This window comes from Photinus pyralis, unplaced genomic scaffold (assembly GCF_008802855.1).
Source record: "Photinus pyralis isolate 1611_PpyrPB1 unplaced genomic scaffold, Ppyr1.3 Ppyr1.4_LG3a, whole genome shotgun sequence".
NCBI lineage: Eukaryota > Metazoa > Arthropoda > Insecta > Coleoptera > Lampyridae > Photinus > Photinus pyralis.
Genome location: NW_022170509.1, coordinates 11,613,493 through 11,637,840, shown reverse-complemented (window position 1 = coordinate 11,637,840; position 24,348 = coordinate 11,613,493). Strand labels below are relative to the sequence as shown.

Below are 24,348 nucleotides of genomic sequence, written 5' to 3'. Positions count from 1 at the left end.
TTAGAATACAATGAGAGATAAAATTAATTTTTAGCCCCCCCTCCCCCCCCCCCCCCCCCAGGCCCGTCGCTCACTGATCTCGAAAAAGAGTCGCACAAGAAAGTTATAGTTTGTACAAACCAATTTATTTCGATGAGACCTCATTAGAATACCATGAGGGGTAGAACATCTGTTTACCCCCTACCCCCTCCCATTTTCTAAAGTTTAACTTGGCACCATTAAAGGCATGCGTATGCAAAATCTGAGACCAATTGGTTGTCGTATGTAAAAGTTATGTACGTTTTACTTTCAAAAACAGCATCTCAGGAAATAATTATGGGGAGCCCCCCTTTTAGACAGCGAAATTTAATGGCCGCCTGGCACATCTTCAAGGTATAAGCTACCTACTGCAAAAAATTCCAGGACTCTAGGACCATTCCCCTATAAGTAGTTCAAAACGGCAGAAGTGGGTCCGGACGGACGGACGGACAAAACGCAAACAATAGCACCTTAAAATGCGCTAAAAAGATAGACGCAGATCTTTGCACTATCTAAAATCATCATTTGACCTGCGGATTTTTGCGGAAGAAAAATGGTATACTGATTATAAAATCTGTACGGCGAAATTTCGAAAATAAAATGAGTCCGTACAAAACGCCGTTAATCAAATTCAAATTCCTATAATAGAAAGTTTCCTATGATAGTGAAATCTAATCAAGGTTTATAAACGCTTTGTTCTATAATTAGAGTTATTACATTTAGTAAAACGATAGGAAGTGTATATACAATTATATGCACATAATTGTGGTTTAAATAGCTCCCCTACAGGTTCCCATTTCTTGTTGACATATTAACATTTAACGCGTGAAAACAGTTCCCATCACAACGCCTATTTGTCTTTGCTGTACAATATAAACATGTCAGTTCCAATTGAACAATTATTCTTAGTTCTTTTAAAATGTGTAGTGTAAACACGTTACCTACGTATCCAAAATTCTGGAACGGCAAATATGTAAATTAGATTTTTAGATTCAAGAGCTTTACTTTCATCGCTGTGTTCAGAAATCGATTAAAAATGGCGGCCTTAACAGATCGTTAAATACTTAATATTGCCAAGTCTGTTGTGAATATTTCAGAAACATGTTTCGCATAGTTAGTTGGACGTGGAGGTTAATTTTCCAATTGATCGTGACAATGCTGTACAATATAGCAAGTGAGGCTGACTGCTTGTATTGTATGTGGTCTAAAACAAAGCGTTTCCAGCCTACTATTATGTGGAACACAACGCACCAAACAGAAACAAGTATAAATTGTGCACAACTCTTGTGCAGATAAAGCGCATTTTTTTAAACCGAAACAGCTTTTGTTTTGACATCACCAATGGATATATTTCTTGCAGACGTCTCAATTGCCCGTTGTGAGGACCCTTTTTCGACAATCCGTTCTTGAGGTACCTATTGTTTGGTATAAAGCTAACTTCAGTCCTAACTGCCTTGACGTAAAGATGTTCCTTGTGAAAGTTTTAATAATAAATTATTATATTGTCTTGTAACTTTTGTGAGCTACACAGTATGAAACATGGTGTCAGGTTATTTTATTCATAATTACAATAAATAATTTCAACGTGGAATACGTAAATAGTGATTTTCGTTCATTTTTTAGATACGAAAACGTGATCACAGATAAAGTACAAATGCAAAATGGAGTTTAAACCGCCGAAAGGATTGTCGTTCAGTGGTGATGTCTCCCAGAACTGGAAGTTCTTCAATCAAAAATTCAATCTGTTCCTAAGTGCCAATGAATACACCAAGAAAGCCGATACTGTAAAAATTGCAATGCTGTTGAACTCGGTGGGTGACGAAGGTCTTCGTATATTCAATACATTTAAACTGTCGGCTGAGGATGAGAAGTCATTCGATAAGGTTTTTGAGGCATTCGACAAGTACTGTACTCCCAGGAAGTCAATCGTTCTCAACAGATACAAGTTTTTCAACAGGACTCAAAACGAATCCGAACCGTTCGATCAATTTCAGACAACGTTAAAAAGTTTAGCACGCGATTGTGAGTTTGGCGATCAAGAGGACTCCTTAATTAGAGACAAAATAATTATTGGGTTAAAAAGTTCAGCGTTACAAGAACGACTACTAAGAGAAACTGATCTTACGTTACAAAAGACTATCGAACATTGTCGAGCATATGAAGCAAGTCAGACGGAGGCACAGGCAATTCAAGGAAGTTCATCCTCCAGTGGAATTACCATTGAAGCACTGAAAAAATCTGTTAACACAAATACGAGCAAAAATCAATTCATACCAGGTAAATTTAAATGTGTCAACTGCAACACGACTCATGGTAAAAATGAATGTCCCGCCTATGGCAAACGCTGTCGCATTTGTAACCGGGTGAATCATTTTGCGATTGCATGCAAGTCCGCACACCACAGGCGAACAGTTGGAAGACCCAATTTTAAGTCCGTACATGAAGTAGTTACAGAGCATCAAGAAGATGGGGAGGAAAATTGCGAAGGAGATGATTTTTTATTTATAAATAAGATTGCCAGTAGTGGTGTTAATAACAAGAGCTGGCTACAAGAAATAGACATTAATGGATTTCCTGTAAGTTTTAAAATTGACACAGGTGCAGATGTCAACGTTTTACCTACTAAAATTTACAACGAGGTATGTCCTAATGTTAAGTTAAAATCATTTAACAAGCCTATAATTGCATACGGAGGTTTCCATCTCAGAACTGAAGGGTTAATGAAAACCAATTGCACACCAAGAGGAAGAGATCCAGTTGAATTAGAATTTGTCGTTATTAATACACAAGCAAGTCCACTATTAAGTTTAAATACATGTATCCAGTTAAATCTTGTCAGTAGAATACATACTGTGGAGAACGAGGCAATAGTACATATCCTAGAAGATAATGTCGTCGAAAGAAATAATTTCATCCAGAGTAATAGTACGTGTTTTACCGGTTTAGGTAAATTACCATTTACCTACAAGATACAGCTTAAAGAAGATTCTGTACCAGTCGTAAAGCCTGTTAGAAAAATTCCAGAAGTGATTAAACCGAAGTTGAAAATCGCATTAAGTAAAATGGAAGGAAGTGGAATTATTTCGAAAGTAAGCAACCCTACCGTTTGGGTAAATGATTTAGTTATAGTGGAAAAGCGAGATGGATCAATTCGAATTTGCTTGAGTCCCTTAGAACTTAACAAGTGGATTAAACGAGAGCATTACCATATAGGCATATACCAACGATAGAGGATCTTACTGCTAACTTTGCAGGGAGAAAGTGGTTTACTGTAATGGATATGAAAGATGGCTTCTACCAGATTCCATTAGATCCGTCTTCAACAGAACTGTGTACGTTCAACACACCATATGGCCGTTATAAGTTCAACAGATTACCGTTTGGATTGTCGTCAAGCCCAGAGGTATTTCAACGTGAGAACATGAAGATATTTGGAGATATTCCTGGTGTACAAGTTTATTTTGACGATCTAATAATTGCAACTATGACAGAAGAGGAACACGATGCAGTTTTAAAAGTTGTGATGAAGAAGGCTGTGGAAGCGAACGTAAAGTTTAATGCATCTAAAATACAATATAAAGTGCCTAGTGTTAAATATTTGGGTTTTATCTTTTCAGAGAGAGGTCTACAAGCAGATCGAAAACAAGTGGAAGCCATACTGAAAGTTAAAGAGCCAAAAGACAAAAAATCGTTAATGGGATTTTTAGGTATGATCACATATTTGCATAAATTTATTCCACATATGTCATCATTAACAGCACCTCTTAGATTATTGCTAAAGAATAATTCTCATTGGCAATGGTCTAATGTTCAGCAAACTGCTTTTGATAAGTTAAAGTTACTTGTGTCTAATGCTCCAGTGCTTAAATATTTTAATCCTTCTCATGAAATTACAATACAAACAGATGCTAGTAAAGATGGGCTAGGTGCTTGTCTTCTGCAGACAGGGCAACCTGTAGCATTTGTGTCTAGATCTTTGACAGATACTGAAAAACGTTATAGTATGATAGAAAAAGAGTTATTAGGTATATGTTTCGCTGTACATAAATTTCACCAATTTATATATGGTCGTAATATAACTGTGCATTCAGATCATAAACCGCTCGTAAATATTACAAGAAAAGAAATACACAAATGTTCAAATCGAATTCAAAGAATGTTATTAAAATTAATTAAGTATACGTTAGACGTTAAGTATATTCCAGGCAAGTTGATGTATATATCTGATTATTTGTCAAGGAATTATATTGATGTACCAGTTAAAGATGATCCAGATATGCTTGATGTAGTCCATACTGTTGCACTAGATCAGTTTTTACCATCAGTTTCAAAGGAAAAATTGTTAGAATTTAAGTTTCAGACTGGTAATGATCCTGTGTTACAACAACTAATTCATTACATAAATGAAGGTTGGCCTAAGTATCAGAAATTAGATCCAAAAGTAAAATGTTTTTACAAAATTAAAGACGATTTATACCTAAAAGATGGTATAATATTTTTTATAGATAAAGTTGTTGTTCCACAATCATTGTATAAAAATATGTTACAACAAATTCATGGCAATGCACATTTAGGAATAGTTAAATGCAAAAAACGTGCAAGAACATTGCTTTATTGGCCTAGAATGGGTACCATGATAGAAAATTTTGTTAGTAAATGTACAGAGTGTGAAAAATTTCAAAGGTCTAATGTTAAGGAACCTCTTATTTCACAAGAAATTCCTCAATTGCCATTTTTGAAAATCGCAATTCACATTGGGGAATATGGTGGTAAATGTTACCTTATCTCAGTTGATTTTCTATCTAAGTGGTTAGATATAATCCCTATAGAAAGTAAATGTATAGAAGAAATCATATTGAAATTGAAGTGTATATTCTCAAATCATGGTATACCAAAAATAATAGTTTGTGACAATAATCCTTTCTGTAGCTATAAGTTTAAACTATTTGCGTCAGATTATAATTTTGATATTTCCTATATAAGTCCTCATTACCATCAAAGCAATGGCCTGGCTGAAAAAGGAGTAGGAGTGGCTAAAGGTATCATTAAAAAAGCTAAATGTCTTGAAGATATTTATACAGCATTGTTAGAGTATAGAGTAACATCTGTCGCTGGCTTAGATTACTCGCCATCGGAAATTTTAATGGGTAGATTATTAAGATCTAAGATTCCGGCTACATTTTCTAATTTACAACCGAAATTAGTATATAATAGCGCATATGAGAAGTTGGTTAATAAACAGGCTAGTATTAAGCATTGTTATGATAAAACGTCTAGGGAAAGGGAGCCGTTTAAAAAAGGGGATGATGTGGTCGTGCAAAACCCTTTACGAAAAGTGTGGGAAAGAGCAAAAATTATTGATGTAGGTCAAACACCACGTAATTATAAAGTATTGACTGAGACGCAACGTACATTAAATAGAAATAGTATGCATATTAGAAAATCTTTAAATGTACCTAGATTTACGGGATTACCTTACGAAGAAGGTTTTTCTGAAACTAAAGCTACTGATACAGAAAATTTAAATAAAGCATCAAATAACAATCAATTTCAAGAAAGCCTTCCAGTAGTAAGAACTAGATGTGGTAGGGCTGTCAAACAGCCTGCAAAGTTTAGAGACTTTGTTGCAGCGTAAAAGGGGAGATGTTTGGTATAAAGCTAACTTCAGTCCTAACTGCCTTGACGTAAAGATGTTCCTTGTGAAAGTTTTAATAATAAATTATTATATTGTCTTGTATCTTTTGTGAGCTACACAGTATGAAACACCTATAAGGGAATATACCCGATCACGATAAGAGGTCGAGGAGGAGGGCTATGATTGCTAGAAATTAATTCTTTCCGTTGAGACTTTTCATTACCAGGAGAAAACTAGTTACATCCCCCCCCCCCTACTCCACCCCGTACTTTGAAAAGAGAACAGAAAGAAAGGCAGAAGTTGGTAGAAAACGGTTCCTTTCGTTGAGACGTTTAATTAGAATACAATGAGAGATAAAATTAATTTTTTACCCCTGGTGCTAAAATGTTTCTTCAATTTAGGCATAGTACCTATGTATGTGTCCTTTACTAGATAAGTGAAACATCAATACCTTACTAAAATATTGCGTAATGCATAATTCTGTTGAGCACTGGTACTGGATTGTACGTATTAGTATGTGCACGTATCAACATCCTTTCTGAGCCTGAGAATATTCTTTAATGCGTCTATTTTATTTTAACTGTAGTCAAAAAAGAGAATTTTGAAAATTTGCGTCATTGAGGGAAATTACGGAAAATGCGCTCAGCTGTCTATGTGAAGTAGAAATAAGTTTTTCTGGTAAATTTTGACCTCCACCTCCAAAAGAGTTTTAAAGCTCCTCACAATTTCCAAGAAAGTTCCCTTGTTGTAGTTCTATTAGCACATACAATATAAGTATGTAAGTAGTTTTGTTCTTTACTTTAGTGCAGGGGTGAGGATGCCTCATATATTGTTGTTAGTTCTATTTACGTCACGTCATAATAATTCTATAGCTATGGATAAGTATTAAAAAAAAGTTTTCGCCTCAAGACTATTGAAAACAATCACGACTGTAGAACGATAATACATGTAAATCCGTCACAGGACGCGTATCGTGAGTCTGATTCAAAATTTGATATTAAATGATCATGATACCACAAGTGACAAATACGAGAGAGATGTAACCAGATTAAATCAGAACCCAAAATTGTTTTGAAAAATTCAGATGCATGTTCACTTTTTGGCAACGCGACCGCACGTAAGGCTACACTTTTGTTATGCGGCCAAGAATTACAATTGATGATGCAGTTAAACCTTGTCTTTTTCGAAATCCCAAAGATTAATTTCGAACTGAATTTACACCCAGATACCAAATTTCGTAAAACTTACTCGCCTATTCCCAAACGATGTTCATATTGAGTATTTATTTACCAATTTCGCCGAAGAAACGTTAAACAACTGCGATGAACAACCCACAAATTTATATTATTTTATTTAATACAGTAATATAGTAATAATTTGCACATACCTACATGAAACATAAAACTTTTAGGGAGATAAACTGGTTTACTGGTATCTAGTTTAAAGCAGTTACGTTCAACACTGCATCTTTGTAGTGATATGCATAAATCTAATTCACCTTGGGTCACAAAGGAGATGGTCAGACAAAAATGAATTCAGTTACCAAGGCTCTTGGTAAATTGTTATCAAGCAACCCATATGGTTTCATCAGCGGAAGATCGGTTGAAACAAATCTGTTCTCCTATATGAATTACATCCTTGGTCCTCCACTGTTCCTGGCTTTCATTAACGATATTTCATCAGTACTGCTATCTGAACATACACTTTTTGCCGACGATCTCCAGATATACAGGGCTATTGGTGGTATCAAAGACACTGTAATGCTACAACAAGACTTGGTGCAATTAGAACCCTGGGTATTAAACAACGACTTGCAGCTTAATGTGAATAAATGTTAAACTATTTGCTTTTCAAAAAAATACAGACAAATCTTGAAATTTCTCCCAATGCCAGGAAAAATGCAAGTTTTTAGAATAAGGTTAAAGATAAACAGTAATGGGGTGGCAAAAATTGATGCAGTGTGAATAAATGGTACACTATATGCTTTTCAAAAAAATACAGACCTTCTTAGCCCAATTACTACCTTGGTGGGCAGTTATTAAATAGTGTCGACTCCATCATACTGGACAAGAAATTAAATTTGAATGCCGGAGTTCATTTTCCTAAAATTTCGAGGCAATTCAAATAATGCAAAAACCTTTCGATGTATAGATTTAGACCAAAGTTCCTCTAAATGTTAGGGCACCGTATTTAAAATATCTGCGGCCAACTGCCGCTGTAACAAGTGGTATAAAACTGAATAAAAATTAGCTGAAACGGCCTTATTGAATAACCCATTACTCTCATTAGTTTCCTATATCGTTAAATACCTATAATATATCAACTTGTCTCTATTTATTTAATAATTTAGCTGGTTAATTATATAGTTAATAGTGTTATTTAAATTACCCTTTGTTCAAAAATCTACATAGTGATAGTGTTATGAAATTAATAGATCTCGTGATGGTGGCGTTTTGGTAGCAATTAATGACAATGTTAATTTTGTGGCACTTGGATGGATGCAAATTAATCCTTAATTCGTCCTCTACACCGATTTTGGTAATTTGTATACCTCCTGATGTAAACGTTGAGAGACTAGAGCAATTTTCTGATTCTTTTGAACAAGTGAAGATATCCAATCAGAAAGTGGTAATTCTTGGAAATGACAGTCTCCTTAGTTTTTTAATTAGACACTATGCATCAATTTTTGCCACCCCATTACTGTTTATCTTTAACCTTATTCTAAAAACTTGCATTTTTCCTGGCATTTGGAAAATTTCCAAGATTTGTCCAGTTTTTAAAAAAGATTATCCAGATGATGTGAACAATTACCGCCCCATATCTATTTTGCCAACGTTTTTGAAATGACACTATATGAGCAGCTGTATCTGGACAGATTGACACAATCTAACGGACTTTTCCAAAGCACTTGATAGCGTTGACTATCAACTACTTATCAAGAAACTTGAACTGTTAGGACTGAGTAACCCTCTTTTAAAGTTATTCACATCGTATTTGTCTAATCGTCTGCAGCCTCTGAAGTTCCTCCAGGTTCCAATCTTGGACCATGATCTCTCCTGGACACTATTACCTACTGTCAAAAAATGATGTATGCAGATGACCTGAAGATATGTGCACCCACTCAATAGATCAACGATTGCAATTTATTACAATCGCAACTAAATTGTATTCACAAATGGTGTAATGATAACAACCTTCACATGAACGTGGGAAAATTTCGAGTTTTATCGTTCACCCGAGCAAAAGATCATATTACTTGGGATTATTGTCTAGCCTTGACACGACTTGCCCGATGTGACTCTATAAAGGATTTAGGAATTATACTTGACTCCAAATTAACATTTACAAGTTATATGTTGTCAGATCTAAGGTGGAATATGGATCCTTAATTTGGAGACCACACACAGTAAAGTATATACATGCTTTGGAGCGAGTTCAGCGAAAATATTTGAAGTTCCTGTCTGGTAAAATTGATGGTTTTTATCTCTTTAATCAATAGTTTTAAATTACCAATTCTGCATTGATTTGTGCTGAGCTACGTGAGGTTTGTCGTTATTGTACCACTACTAAGAAAGTGGAAATCATTACGGAAACAATTTTGACAAGAGATTACTTTCTCTATCAACATGACACCGTATGGTTAATGATTTTGTTTAGTAGTGTTACATATAGGTATATTTACATGAGTAAAACTTAAATCTACCGTTGAGTGAAGACCCTTCACTCAACGTTTATACACTTAATATACAAACAACAAATAAATAAAAGTTATCTTACCAACAGTACTCCCATCAAAAATGAAAAACGGTTAAAGCGAGTAATTTTTCTGCAGTCGAAGCAAATTGAAATTGGGCATACTGAAACAATAGGGTTTTGTTAAGAATCTGTCATTTCGAAAATTAAAGAATATTATAACGTGGGTATATATTGTGTGCGTATGGTCTAAATTTTCCCATCCCAAAATTCACACTTCAGGTGAACACCCTGCTAATATGGTGTGGTGTAATAAACGAATGCATTAGACTTCTGAACCCCCTAAATTGCGCCATGACGCGTGTACGAAACCTTCAAGAATAATCGAAAAGGTTTGTAATAAAATACCAGCCCTGTTTAATTTTAACGATTGAAGGATTGTTGTGCAGACTAACACTAACACAAACAAAATTAAAAATATCTCACGCACGCCCATACAACCTTCAAGGTATCTACAAATACAATGGCCAGGCACATTATAAAACTTTGGGTTCTCTCGTACTTATATAACACAAGGTTATGTTGTTTAAGAAAATTCCTTAGTTTCTTAGTTACGTATACTGAAGTATGATCCGGAAACACATGGTTTAATCAAGCTGTATAGAAGTGTCTCTGGGTAGAGCCGAATTGTGGTGACTATGGACACCATTTTAAATTCTCTGACACTGCGACTATAGATACATGTCAAGTTTATTGATTGAATCATAAGATATCGTTTTTGCAAAAAAAATTCTACCAGGATGTCCCAGATGGAGTGAAAATGCGTGGGGAGCTTTGTTATTGCAGATGGAAATTAGGTCATATGGGTATAGGTTTTATGGAAAAGTTGGGGAAGGTTGGAAAAAGTTGGGGAAGGTAGCAATTTCGTGTACCCGAATAAAACTCAATCTGGAAAATTTGGGAAATCAACCCCGCCTATAAAGAAATTGAAAAGCACCGATATCCAGAAAATTAGATATTTCCCCAGTCAAAATAACAATCAAGATGCGATCGTGACATATCAATCAATCAACTTTCCTTTGTCGCACGAGTACCATCTTGGATTTTTACATGATTTTTTATTCGATATAGGAACAAAGAATAGGTACACGTTTTTAATCAAATATGCTGAGGTTCAAAATGTGAGCTTCTTAACAAAACTAACAAACATAGTTATTTGAAATATGTGAGTTTAGTGTAACTAAAGTGCGCACTCAATTGGTTTAGCCAGTGGCCACGAAATTCATAGTATACCTACTGAAGCATTTCGCGTGGATAGAATATGTTTCTCTGGCGTTTGTTCGAAATTAGAAGCTCGGAAACAATTGCCTTGGAGTAGAATTTCAACTTGCAATCATCAATTTAGGCTTATAACGAGTAAATACCATGTTTTGTACAAAATAGTTCACACAAAAGCCGATTTTAATTAACGTTATACAAAAGCTAAGCTGTGGTAGCGACGATTTATCGGACGAAGCGCTCTACTTAACACTGCACAGATCGTCAAATTAATATCAAAGATATTTTATCATGTGAAATGGCCTGTAATATTGAAATAACTGGAATAGCTGCAAGTAAAACCCTCCATTTAGGCAACACTTTTTATTCAACCTACATTCTCGAATTAAATGGCAAGTTATTAAATTTATTATTAATTACAAAAAGTAACACTCAATGAGAAATTTGGAACTAAACCATAAACAATAAAAGTGAAAATTACACGAGCTAAGAACCAGAACGAGTAGGAAATTAAATATGAGGGATTGGATATTATTGTATTCGCTATACGTAATGTTAGTCATTAAATAATTAACTAGGTACTTAATATTGCTATTTTCCAGAATGAAATTTCTGAAACTGAATCCAGAAATGCAGGCCGTTTCCAGGGCAATATCGAGAAAGAGCTTATCCAATACCATACAATTTCGATTTCCCTTATTCTTAAGGGATCTATATAATTCGATTAATGTAGAATACGTTTCATTTTACAATTAAATAGTTCTTTATTCACTTTACGTGGAAAACGGAAACGAAAAAATAAAATTCGTTGTCTTAGAATTTTCGAAACGACATGCAAGTGGCAAAAGTCGCCCCTACCATATAGCGAAAACCCGCAGTCGATAGGTGGAAAAAGAGCAAGGATTTATCATGAACAGACAAATAGAGAGACAAACGATGGAAAATCGCTGACATAAGCGTTAACAAGTCGATGATGATAGTTCCATGAAGGTAAAAAGCAGGCCACGGGTATGTTTTTAGCGCCCCATGCTACATTTAGCTTGGCGCCCCCATAACTAATGTTTATAATAGTTAAATTGTGTACTTAGTGACCGAGCTTCATAGGGTTATTTATCTGTATTAATTTTCAAACAAAATGCACCAAGAACCACAGAGTTGGGAATCGGAATGTACCAGTGGCAGAAATAAATAGCTTTTACTACAAACGTTGAATGATAAGAACTTTTATTTTGGCACATTTATTTTGACAAAAATTATCCACTAGCCCAGATGTAAATTGCAAACGAAAAAAATATAATTTAGCACATTTTTCCGCCTCCCAGAAAGTGACGCCGTGGGCTATAGTCCAGTTAGCCCATTTATAACCCGGGACTTAGTACCAGACCTTTGCCCATATAATTGTAGGGGACTCGGATTTAATTACGGTATCTCCGGTATGTGAACATTTACTTTTTAGGTCAAACTAAAAGATGAAAAATGCGGAAATTCTACTTTCGGGGAAGGAAACGGATAGAGAAAAGAGGGGGAAGGGAGGTGTAAGTTACAATTTGTCTAACTCAGAATTGCATGTAATACATCATCATTGCGAAAAACACAGGTTATCTAAGTTGAGCCTTTTGAGCACCCTGATCTTACCAAATCTAACTGCAAATTCGAGTAACAAAATCATTCAGAATCTCACAATTTACTGTGTATAGTGTATGTACAAACCAAACGTCATGATTCTCATTATGAAGCTTGGAAAGAGAATATACATAGGTAAAGCCGAGGGTAAAGCCATCCCTAAGAAAAAAATTAAAAAAGAAACGCAGACGGGGACATATTATCAAACGCCCAAAATACGGAATTCAGGGAACAATCAAAGAAATTCACTCAGAACTAACAATAATATTCGGTAACATTTTCATGTAACTTCAGACCCCAACGTGAATTACCACTCCAATATTCAATTCAATGTAAGTAGATTGAGTTTGGATGGAAATCAAATGCATTGCGTTTTCAAATCACCCAGCTCTCACTTGCTCTGCCCGCTCATCATTTCACTCCTACAGTTGATTTCGTTCTTTTTGCATTCGGTATAGGTAAGAAAAATTTTGGTGGTTCTATGCCATATGTGCGTCTAATGAAGGCAAACATAACGGCCATGTCTAAAATTAAGTACCGACGTTGCATGGCTCTTTCAAATGTATGGAATAGACACTGTGCTAACGTTATTCGCTTATACGGTCAAACTTTTGTTCTCCTTTTTTATTTCGAACTGAGATTTCGATCGCATTCATTCATGAGTAATTAGAACCCTTCTAAAAGATTACGTAGATATAGAAATCCAGAAAGAGTATCCTTATCACTTTCATCTCTTTCCAATATACCAATAGATTCAATGGAATAAAACTAACTAATTGACTCATTTACTGAACCATTCCAATGCAATTCTAAGAAAAGTATTCGTAAAGCACGGCTCGCGATTGGAAACATACCATATGTATCAAAATCTAATTTTCTTAGAATTAATAAGGATTTATAAGTTATATTCGAAGTGAATTTCCTATTACTGCTTAATGTGACACTTGTACTAATAGCAAAAGAGGGTGGTGGCGCTGTTAAATGATTGAGGTGGGAGTGGCCTTGAAATTTTGCAACTTTTCACACAGGCATTCTACTTTTCTCGTCCAATTCAAAAACGTGAAAAACACTAACCTTGTCACCACATCCCCTTAACCTCTCCCTTGGCGCACGGGCGTATCAACTTACAAATCATTATATAACCATGGGTTGCCTGGATCTACTTGCAAGAAGTTGGGTTGTGGGGCATGTTAGAGGCAACAATATTAAGCGATGATGCACTTTCACAATTCTCGTGAAATTGAGGAATAAATAGCAATCAGGATGTAATATAGAAAAAGTGTAAGAAAGCGGCGATAACATGGCGACATGCACCATGGTCGATAAGGAGATGGCTGTAATGAAGATAAATACCCTTCCCACGCCTGTCACCTACAAAATTCAATTAAAACTAATTAAAGAGTCCTTTTAGTTGTTTTATTTTTCTAATTGTATTTAAATTACACACATTAGTTTAGTCACTATAGTTCCATAGTTCGTTTTTAATAATCGTATCTACTGTCAACGCAATATACATGAAGACTCGAGTTGAGCTTTAATAAAATAATATTAATAACCAAGTATTGGAATCAAATGAAAGTCCGTTTGAGCTTACGTTGTAAGAACCACCACCACCACTTTCGGAGCGGGAATGATATAAAGGTTTTGTCTGTGCCACGTTGGCTACAGCAACAAGGTACATTCTACAAGCAAACAAAATTTGCAAAAAATAGTGCATATCCTACAGAACAAATACCTGTTGCTCCCAACTGCACAAGAACACACATTTTAGTGGTACATAATGTACTGTTTTGAGAGTTCTGTATTACTTTACAGAATATCAACAAAACATTTAAATGAACTGAAAAAGCATACTTTTTTATGAAGCAATTTTTAATTCAACGGAATTTTAACCACTTAGTCATCATCAACTTCCTTAGAATGTAGCAATCAATACAGCGAAGATATTGAGGCAAAAGAAATTTTGTGCACATCGAACAAGTGTTTTTACACGAATCATTTTTTTTAGGTTCGAAAGAGTCATACTCTACAATAAGATTAATACCATGATAAGGTAAGCAACACATCGTGAGAAGGGTGTTTCCTCCTTGAACTTGGACTTTCCTTTTTTTAATTTTGCAATGAAGACACGCTCGCCTGCAAACAAAACTTTTTCCAAATTCAGGATTAAATGTACACATGTAAACTTTCCTCATTTCCAGTATTTTTCAAGATTACATAGGAACATTTTTATCGAAATTTCTCGAGTTTTAAGACAGCACCACGTTGGATGCATTATTTTAGAGAAAATCCCGTTTTTCTTTTTCGAAGTACATGTTTCACAGGAGGTCTCTTACTTCCTTATTCCTTTAAAATCCTCTCCTATTTCCCCAAAATTGACTAATATTTCCCCAGAATTTCCTCTAATTTGGAACATTTCCTACTTATTGCCCAGCTATTTCCTCGAAATTATCTATATGAAGGACCAAAATATCCCCAGTGGTCAACCCCTCAGTCTTTAGGCATAGGAAAGCGCCGTATCAGTCGATCCCTAATGAAAATAATATAATAATAAAAGGTATAACTAAACTTGTAATTTTTAGAAAAAGGTAAATGACAAATTATGACAGTAGACGACAGGTATCTTAATAATTGTATTAATTCCTACCCATTAGCATGATTGCCAGACTGTTTTTGTGAAGATTACTGTCTACAGGTAAAAAAATTTCCTCATAAAAAGCAATGTATTTGTACATTTTTAATAAAAATATCTTTAAAAAAACAACAAGAAGTGTCTCTGAATAGTATGTTACTATTGATTCGCTATTTCTTCAGCACCCTGTATCTTAATTATTTCTTGCACATTTCTTGACGAGAAATCTTGCTCCTGCTCCACTCCACGTTACGGATTTCGCATTGTAAAAGTCTCAAAAATTTTTTGTCTCGATTTTTCTTGTAATTGATTTCATTTTTTTGTTCTTGTCTTGTTTTTGCAGCAAGAGTATGACAAAAATAGGAAAAATCAAATCAAGAACAATACCAGAACAAAAAAATAAAGACAAACATTCAAGAAACACTTTTTACTAAATGCTAAATCCGTACCATGGTAGAAAAGCTTTTTCTAATAACTTTTTTCAATATTTTCAGAAGTACAAAGAAGAACAAAATTAAAATTTGACAGAGAATGAGAATCACATGAACATATTTGCTTGTTCTTCTTATTTTTCGTGTCTACGAAATTGACTGATACCATTTATTTTTCCCCAGCTCGATCTACCAGAGAAGCGAAGTCTGCGAAGTAAATGAAGAAGATGATGATGGTGACATAATTTAAGACAATTAAGATGTAGGATGTAGGAGAGCGAACAAGTTTTATAAATTAGCCATGGTAAAAATTACATTATATTACATGCAGAGACTGGACTTCGGTGTAAAATTTTGGCCATCTTGGATATGCCACCACCATTGAGAAACAAATGTAAACGCAAAAGTGAATTTGACGCAATTTTCACATCATCAGAGACATTATAGAATGTTTCGGTGCAAAAAATTACAATAGTTGGAAAGGCACAATTACTAAACTTTTTGTGGGCAGAAATGACGAAGATTAATTTTTCAATTCCCTATCCCCTATACCTATAGTACTAACGGTATACCAAAAGATACTGCATTTTGTTATACCAAGGTGCCACTTGGTACAGTTGTTCCTTAGAGTCATTTAAGCGATTTGACCGGAAGAACACTTGACATTTTCCGTGTGGGTAGATTTTAGAGGGGGTGGGGGTGATTTATTGTAACATTTTTTTAAAAACTAAATATGGCCTAGAGATGAGATCTGGGAGTCGACTTCGTATGATTTTAACCCGAGGAATCCAATGGTAGCGCCAGAAATGTAATCCGGATACAGGAAGTCCGTGAAAAGCTGCCATTTTTAGAAAATGGCAGCCATTGGACGAATTATATTTCTAAGGCACACCGGGTCGTGTAAGATACCTAAACCTATGTGTTTGGGGTCAGGGAATTCATTTATGATAACAAATATAACCTACTGGCATCGGAACTGCATGAGAGGCTTCCCTACTGCACCTTTTGAAGACGTCGCACGGGGTGAAACCCAAGATATTCCAAAGTTTTCATATATAAACTTATAATATTTTATTTAATAAAAATACACATTAACAAAACATAGAATATATTAAAACAAAAAATTTATAAGCATATGAAGGATCACCAAGTACATCGCTGACCTCCTCTGAGACTGCGTTATCACCACTGAAAAGGAATTTCACATACCGGGTGAATATTTTAAAACCGAACATATAGGCAATTAACATAGGAAAATCGTTTTTTGCAGATCGTTGCTCCCCATGTTAACTTAGAGGGTCTATAATGACACCAATCAAAAGAAGATTTTTTTCTCATCTAAAGATATACGAATTAGCTTATTTTAAGGTGTATTTCTCATTATTTTATCAAAAATTCGGCAATAAATCCAATTAGCAAAATCATGTCAAACCATGAAAATTTCCTAAAGAATTGAAATAGGTATTCACACAGACGGAATGGGACGCTCATTAAAATGCACTGAAAACATATATCGCGTACTAGAGTAACTATTTCCGCTGTAAACGTTGTTTATTATAAATGCTTTTTCATCAGTAAACTTCATTTTACAAAAAAATTAAGGCCAGTTGTCATAAAGATATTGATTTTGACGTTTGAATCTGCTGTTTGTCTTACTAGTCATGGCTTAACATGATTTTGGTAAGTGGATTTATTGCCGAATTTTTGATAAAATAGTGAGAAATACACCTGAAAATGAACTAATTCGTTTATCATTAGACGAGGGAAAAAATCTTCTTTCGATTGGTGTCATTATAAATTCTCTAAGTTAACATGGGGAGCAACTATCTACAAAAAACCCTTTTCCCATGTTAATTCCCTATGTTCGGTTTGGGAATATTCACCCGGTATAAATATTAAAGGTTCGGTAGTAAAATTATATCGAAAGTAGTACAATATTCTTACCCTTTGTTTGAGTAATCTCCCATACATTTTTGGCATGCAGGGGAACATGGCAATCCGTATCGCCGGTAGCTGCACCGAAGGGTCTCGCAACCTGTCGCGCAGCCACACCTGTCCAGAGCACGGACTGCCTTCCATACTCGTGGCAGCTTGGACCACAGAACCTTCCAGCCGTTGGCTTCAAGAGTCCATCCCCATTCTTCTGGACTTGTAGACCATTTCATCACCTGGTTTGCACATCCTCAGATCCCCATCCCCAAAGCAGCACGAGTTGGAGGAGCATATAAGGTGAGCGGTGTTTGTCGCTGGTTATATCTGGGGATGTGCAAACCAGGTGATGAGAAGCTCTACAAGTCCAGGAGGATAGGGATGGACTCTTGAAGTCAAAGGTTGCGGAAGGTTCTGTGGTCCAAGCTGCCACAAGTATGGAAGCCAGTCCGTGCTCTGGACAGGTGTGGCTGAGCGACAGGCTGCGAGACCCTTCGGTGCAGCTGCCGGCGACACGGATTGCTATGTTCCCCTGCATGCCAAAAATGTATGGGAGATTGCTCAAACAAAGGGTAAGAATATTGTATACATTCGATATAATTTACTACCGAACCTTTAACATTTATATGTGAAATTCTTTTTCAGTGGTGATAACGCAATCTCAGAGGAGGTCAGGGATGTACTTGTTGATCCTTCATAGGCTTATAAATTTTTTACCTCTTGTTTTAATATATCTTATGTTTTGTTAATGTGTATTTTTATTAAATAAAATATTATAAGTTTATATATTAAAACTTTGGAATATCTTGGGTTTCACCGCGTGCGACGTCTTCAAAAAGTGCAGTAGAGAAGCCTCTCGTCCACTTCTGATGCCGGTAGGTTATTTTTGTTATCATAAATGAATTCCCTGACCCCAAAAACATAAGTCTAGACACCTTACACGACCCGGTGTGCCTTAGAAATATAATTCGATCAAAAGTCTGTCATTTTCTAAAAATGGTGACTTTTCATGGACTTCCTGTATCCGGATTACATTTCTGGCGCTACCATTGGATCCCTCGGGTTAAAATCATACGAAATCGACTCCCAGATCTCGTCTCTAAGTTTTTAAAAAAATGTTACAATAAATCACCTCCACCCCCTCTAAAATCTACCCACACGGAAAATGTCAAGTGTTCTTCGGGTCAAATCTCTTAAATGGTTCTAAGGAACAACTGCACCACGTGGCACCTTGGTATAACAAAATGCAGTATCTTTCAAGAATTTCCGTTATACCGCTACTAATCGGAGTAAAATGTAGAGTCCGCTGGCTTTAAACGGTTATAAAAAAAAAACTACCCAACCGATTTGACTATTTCTACGTATCCGTACGTAATGTCATATTTCTTGTTAAATTTGGGAAAATGTGATAGTGAAATATGTACGGGAAAGGGAGCTTTTTCAATGAAAGTATACGAACTCAGAACTTTAGGATTTAATTACAAAAAAAGTATTCACTCAAATGGGATAATGTTTACGTATGTGATAGAATACACCTTTAACTATACGTCGATACATTTTTATGCATTTCTGTCTAATTACGCAAACGTTACAGCGATAAAATGACAGACGCGTTTATTCGCTTATTATAAGATACACTTTAAAAATTCGATAACGTAAAAAGTCCTGGCAGCAAAAATTTACAATTTACGTATGTTAACAACAACTTACCAATTGATACGTTCCAAAAATTTCATTAATATCGGCTCCAGCGATTTTGAGATTTGAGCCTTCAAAGTGAGCGGACTCTACATTTTACTCCGATATAGTACTACTATAGTAAATATTCGGTATGACGTTAGACTGCCGGTCTGAGGGTTAAAACGTGTGATATTACACCTGATTTGTTTGTAATGTCAATTACAAGCCCCGAGTGAAATCTATCACTGAAAGAAAATGAGAAATATAATGTTACATATTCAAAGATACGCGATAGGTCGTAATCGATTTTATGTTATGATGAGGTCGATATACTTACTCCGACTTTTCAGAGGAAAACTGTACTAGAATACGTAATACTAATTACGTTTACCCTTTCCACATTAAAATCAATGTCTTACACGAGTGCTTTAACCATTAACGGAATACGGAAGTTTGTAATTTCGCAAACAAACACAAGGTTGTCGTTAACGATAATTAGGTGCAGGAATTATTGATTTTACGAACAAAAGCATAAAGGAAAACGAAATGTGTCGATAATAATTTAATAATGCAAAATGAATATTACCTACACTTCTCACGACGCAAAATATCTATTTGGTATAAAAATTAAACCTGTAACAGAATGCATGTCATCAGTTTCAATAAAATCTCATTCTATTTACTGTGCTCAAAACATACAAGTAAACTTTTCAATATTTCCGTACGATAAGTTCTAAACTCGGTTTTAAATGTAAAATAATCGTACCATAAATGACAAAAACGGTTTTGTCCTCCTTCCGACACTATCTCCCAGAGAGTTTTATAATAAATATGAGAAAATGGCACGAATAAAACAAAAATCCATTAGGAACTTAGAAATGTAATAATCATATATTTATTGCGTTGATAATGTTACATCATATGGCTACCGGATATGCCACGTAAAACGCCTACTAGAACTATACGTTTATAGTGGATATTTCCCGATGGCCACTCATGCTTAATTACTTCTACTCATAATCCGCTCTTTATGATCCCAAATCAACATTGACGGGGCTAAGTGACCGACATAACTTTTTTTACACAATTGTTGTACGTAATTTTAGGTGTTTTAGGTGGTATTTTGCACCTATTTGCTGGTAGTGCGACTCAAAAGAACCGTCCACGTACATCAATTACTACGAATAGTCAAATTCTGAAAGTCGCCCTTAAATTAAGCTGTAATGTCCTCTAACTGATGACCGGAAGGAAGTAATACAACCTTCTCCGTGGTTATTTGGCGACCACAAGACTGTATTTGGGTGCGGGTGCATGTTTGATATGATTTACTGTTTTAATTATCGAGTATGTTTAGGTAATCAAGTTAAAAGGAATCCAAACTTTTCCTAGTTCTTTTTTCACACAAAACAACTTGTAACCTATCCTACTCGTGTGACACCAAATAAAAAGGGATGTCGTAAGCTGTAATAAAAAAATACCAGTCACACTTTGTACACTGTTATTAATTGATAACCCTACGTCAGTGTTAGCGGATTGTGCCGGCCGAAAACAGTTGTACAAAATCATCACTGTGACACCGAAATAGAAAAAAGTATATTATAAATTCAGTATGGAATATCTTACATATCTCGGTAGGTATTGATTCTGCAGGAAATTACTAAAAAAAAAAGTTGAGATAAAAGCTGTTGAGAATCTTTTTGTGTGTCATAAACTGATAATTTTTCAAAAAATGTTAGCTTGACATCAATACGCTCTTTGAGGATCTGCAATGGCACTACTCTAGATACCTTAGTTTATTTCTTAAAACCATTAATGCCCTTGTAAATTTATCGGATAGGTAATTCGTCACCTTTATCTAGTGTAAGTAAAAATCTTGAATTTAACTGAAAAAGAGCGAATTTAAAAGCAATTATCTTGAATATATGTCAAAATACAGTATCATAAGTTTTTAGCATGTTTGGTCTTAGAATTTCATGCTCTTTCCTTCAGCATAAACATTGGGTTTCCATTAAAAAAATTATCGCTTACGTCACATCTCAAAAACGAAAGGCGATCCTGAAATGACAATTACAGTAAAGTAAAATATGTCTCATTTAAAATAAAAATCGACGTGTTTCAGGAGTTTTTTCAAACACGTTTACTAAAAGATTTATTGTGATAGTTCCAGAAATCCAGACACTCTAACTGTATATTCCTAGATGGAGAGAGAGAGAGAGCATTTATTTCAACCACGAATGTGGTGTAACTGTCACACAATAACAACATAAATAAAAAACACAATAAAGTACAATAAATAATATAAATATATCTATAAAAAAGAAATGTAAATAGGTGTATATATTAAAATTTATTTATTTATTTATTATTATTATTTTTTTTTTTTCAAATGGAAAGTGAATTACACCGCATGTTTCAATAATATTTTAGAAAATTGCGTGTAAAATCGCATATGTCTTTAGCGATTAAGGTAGCTACACGTTTTGGGAGAATCACGTAGAAACTGAGGGGTCTGAGGGGTATGTAAGTACCCCCAGTAAAATGAAGGAGGTTTTCAGATTCAGGGGGAAACTTTACCGAGGAGTTTTGGGAAACCACTGAATTTTGTTTTCCTGGGGGATATTCACTTCAATGGTTCCCCTGAAGTTTGAGTACCTTCTTCACTTTCTGGGAGGTATGGAATTCCCCCCAGACCCCTCGGTGCTGTTTTCCCCCAAAACGTGTACAACACTCAGCACGATTATCTATACGCGGGAGCCACCACATCGTTCTTTCCTGGGGAGTATTCCATACCACCCGTGGTAGGAAAAGATAATTTGGTGGTTCTGTGCTGAGGAATGTGTAATGCATATTTTACAGTTTCATAGTGCTTAGATATCCCGTATTCATTTATAACTTGCTATTTTCCTTTCGACCATTGTCATCGTCAAGCTTTAGCGAAACGTGACATTTCTCTCAGATTGGCAACGTTGACTTCATAACACGTAAGATTAGTTAACGTCATAAAACATCGTAGAAATGTAAAAATTGTAAATCAATAGGATAACATGCTCGATTTGCAATTGATATAAAACACTATAGAAAAGAACTAACAAGATGCGAAGAATCGCATACGATTTTCAAAAGGGGAATTTTTTGTCACTCCGCTCGTATTGGGAAACTAGATTTTGATCCGGCTCATATTCAATAGTACTGATCCTTCAACTCTTATAAATTGAATGGCGAAGGTTTGACATCGCTGTCTCTTTTCGTTCTCGAGTTAGACGAGAAACAGACAGACGGACAAAACCATCACATAAGGGGAATTTTTTAAGATGCACAAAACTGGATACAGCTTTGGAACGACAATGTCCTGGTATCCACAGAAATATCAATGACACTATGGAAAGTTCTTAAAACTGTTTCACCCTTTCGAGAGTAATTTACTAATTTATTTTTGCCTTGAAGATCATGTTATAATGTTATTTCCAATGTGTCAACAGAATGGTATATTACTTATTGTTTTCCTATAGCAGTAATTTTTTTGGATTTTTCAATAAAAAAATGTTTACTGATTAAAATAAGGTTTCACACAGCATGGCTTCGTGTTAAGTTTTAATTAAAATACATAATTATTGAAATTTGTAGAGAGTGCCTTGGAAAACGAAATATAGTTCCTGCCACACATCGATTGATTTACCACTATGATTACCAAATTCAAATACACGTGATATGCTGAAATTAAGTTGTAATTTCAGCGATTCATTCACTAATTATTTTGGCTTTCCATAGAATAATTTCATGCTGGTTTTCCTTAGATTAGATGTGGGATTTATAGGCTAAATGATTCACAGTCGGCTTTTATTTCAAAGCCGCTCCCTATGAAAATGAAATAATCAGATTATAGAAACTACAAAAGCATTGTGTGTACAAACATTACATCATTTTAATAAGAAACATTGGGCATATTTTTGTGCAGGCAACCCCATATTGCTGAACAAATTCCAAAACTGGAAAGAAGGAAAATGGTGCTACCCTGCTACCTGTTACAACTTTACTGACAATCCTCCTGTAACTGTAAGGAATTCATACGACACAAGTGTATTCTATACTGCACGTTTTTCTTATACTTTTAGAAGGTACATTGTCTATTAGAACAAGGACTTTACTTTCATTTTGGGGAAGCATGTAAATCACTCGGTAAATCATAAGCCTAGAATTGACACCTCGAGCCGAAAAGAAAATATGAAATAAATTAAAAAAATATATCAAACGAGCTCCTGGGTATGGCTATAGCATGTGCAAAACCAAATTTTAAACCTGATGTTAAATTATTTAAAGTGTATATGTATGAAATTTCATTTACCCAAAATCGTCATGAAACCTTCATTTTCATGCCTACTTTATATCAGGAAAGTGTTAGTTTCCCTTTCCATGACGGAGGCAGACCAGTCTACTTTTCCTGTCCCCTGTCACTTTACCTGCCGCACCTGTCGCATTGCTAAATGTCTATAATGTCTCCAGTCATCATTGACAGATTGGCATTAATCAAAAGTTCTATATGAAAATTGAAATTTTATGTTAAAATACGATTTCGGGTAAAACTTAATACTAAACTCGTCAGTAAAATGACATGACTTGACTCGGAAATTAAAGTACTCGGCTCCAAAGGGTCCTTGACTTCAATATTTCCTCGCCAGTAATGTGTCATTTTCCTGACTTTTTTTTTAATTAATGGCCCTAACGGGATCAAGCCCATGATAGCCCTACCTGTTTGACAATAAGGAGATAACACTGGCCACATATACTTCAGGCAAAGGGCTCTGTCAATGCGACTTACACTTATGTAAATAACTATTAATTGCTTCCATGAATAAGAAAATTGGCACTGCACATCCTACACAAAACCAAATTTGGACAATGGCCCTACATTTGCTTTTATTCCAAGTGGCTATGTATCCAATTTTATTTAAATACCTTCATAAATAAGAAAGTTAGCAATTCGGTCTGTAAATGGTCGAGATGCGCAAAGGGTACAGTGAATGCTGATCGATTAGGTTCAACTTTTGGAATTGTGTTTTATATGGCTAAAGCTATGCGCATATTGAATTTCATGCAATTCGGTTCATAACAACGGAGATGTCAAAAGGGCCTACTTTATTTTTTGGTCTACATTGCCAATTCACGAACTCCGCTCTACAAATTTGATAACTAATCCACCTGCAAAATTTCATCGTAATCGGTCCATTCGTTTATGAGTTATCGTGCTAACGGACGGACGGACGGGCGGACGGACAGACACCGCAAAATTATAAACTCGCTAGGAGCTCGTTAATAAAATCCATGAACTTTACCAAATTCCAGTAGGATTAAAAGGAAATTTTACGCCATGTACACTACAAATAAATTTAGGGGCATTGTACTATTATGTCGGGCGTTTGAAACTTGAAATT

The 24,348-nt window shown here is 35.2% G+C and overlaps 1 protein-coding gene across 1 annotated transcript; it reads left to right on the top strand.

Moving 5' to 3' along the window:
- Nucleotides 1-1,572: 1,572 nt before the first annotated feature.
- Nucleotides 1,573-3,248, top strand: LOC116165761 (uncharacterized protein K02A2.6-like). The gene has a single exon (XM_031480429.1). The coding sequence runs from the start codon at nt 1,680-1,682 to the stop codon at nt 3,246-3,248; it is 1,569 nt and encodes a 522-aa protein (XP_031336289.1). The 5' UTR covers nt 1,573-1,679.
- Nucleotides 3,249-24,348: the final 21,100 nt, after the last annotated feature.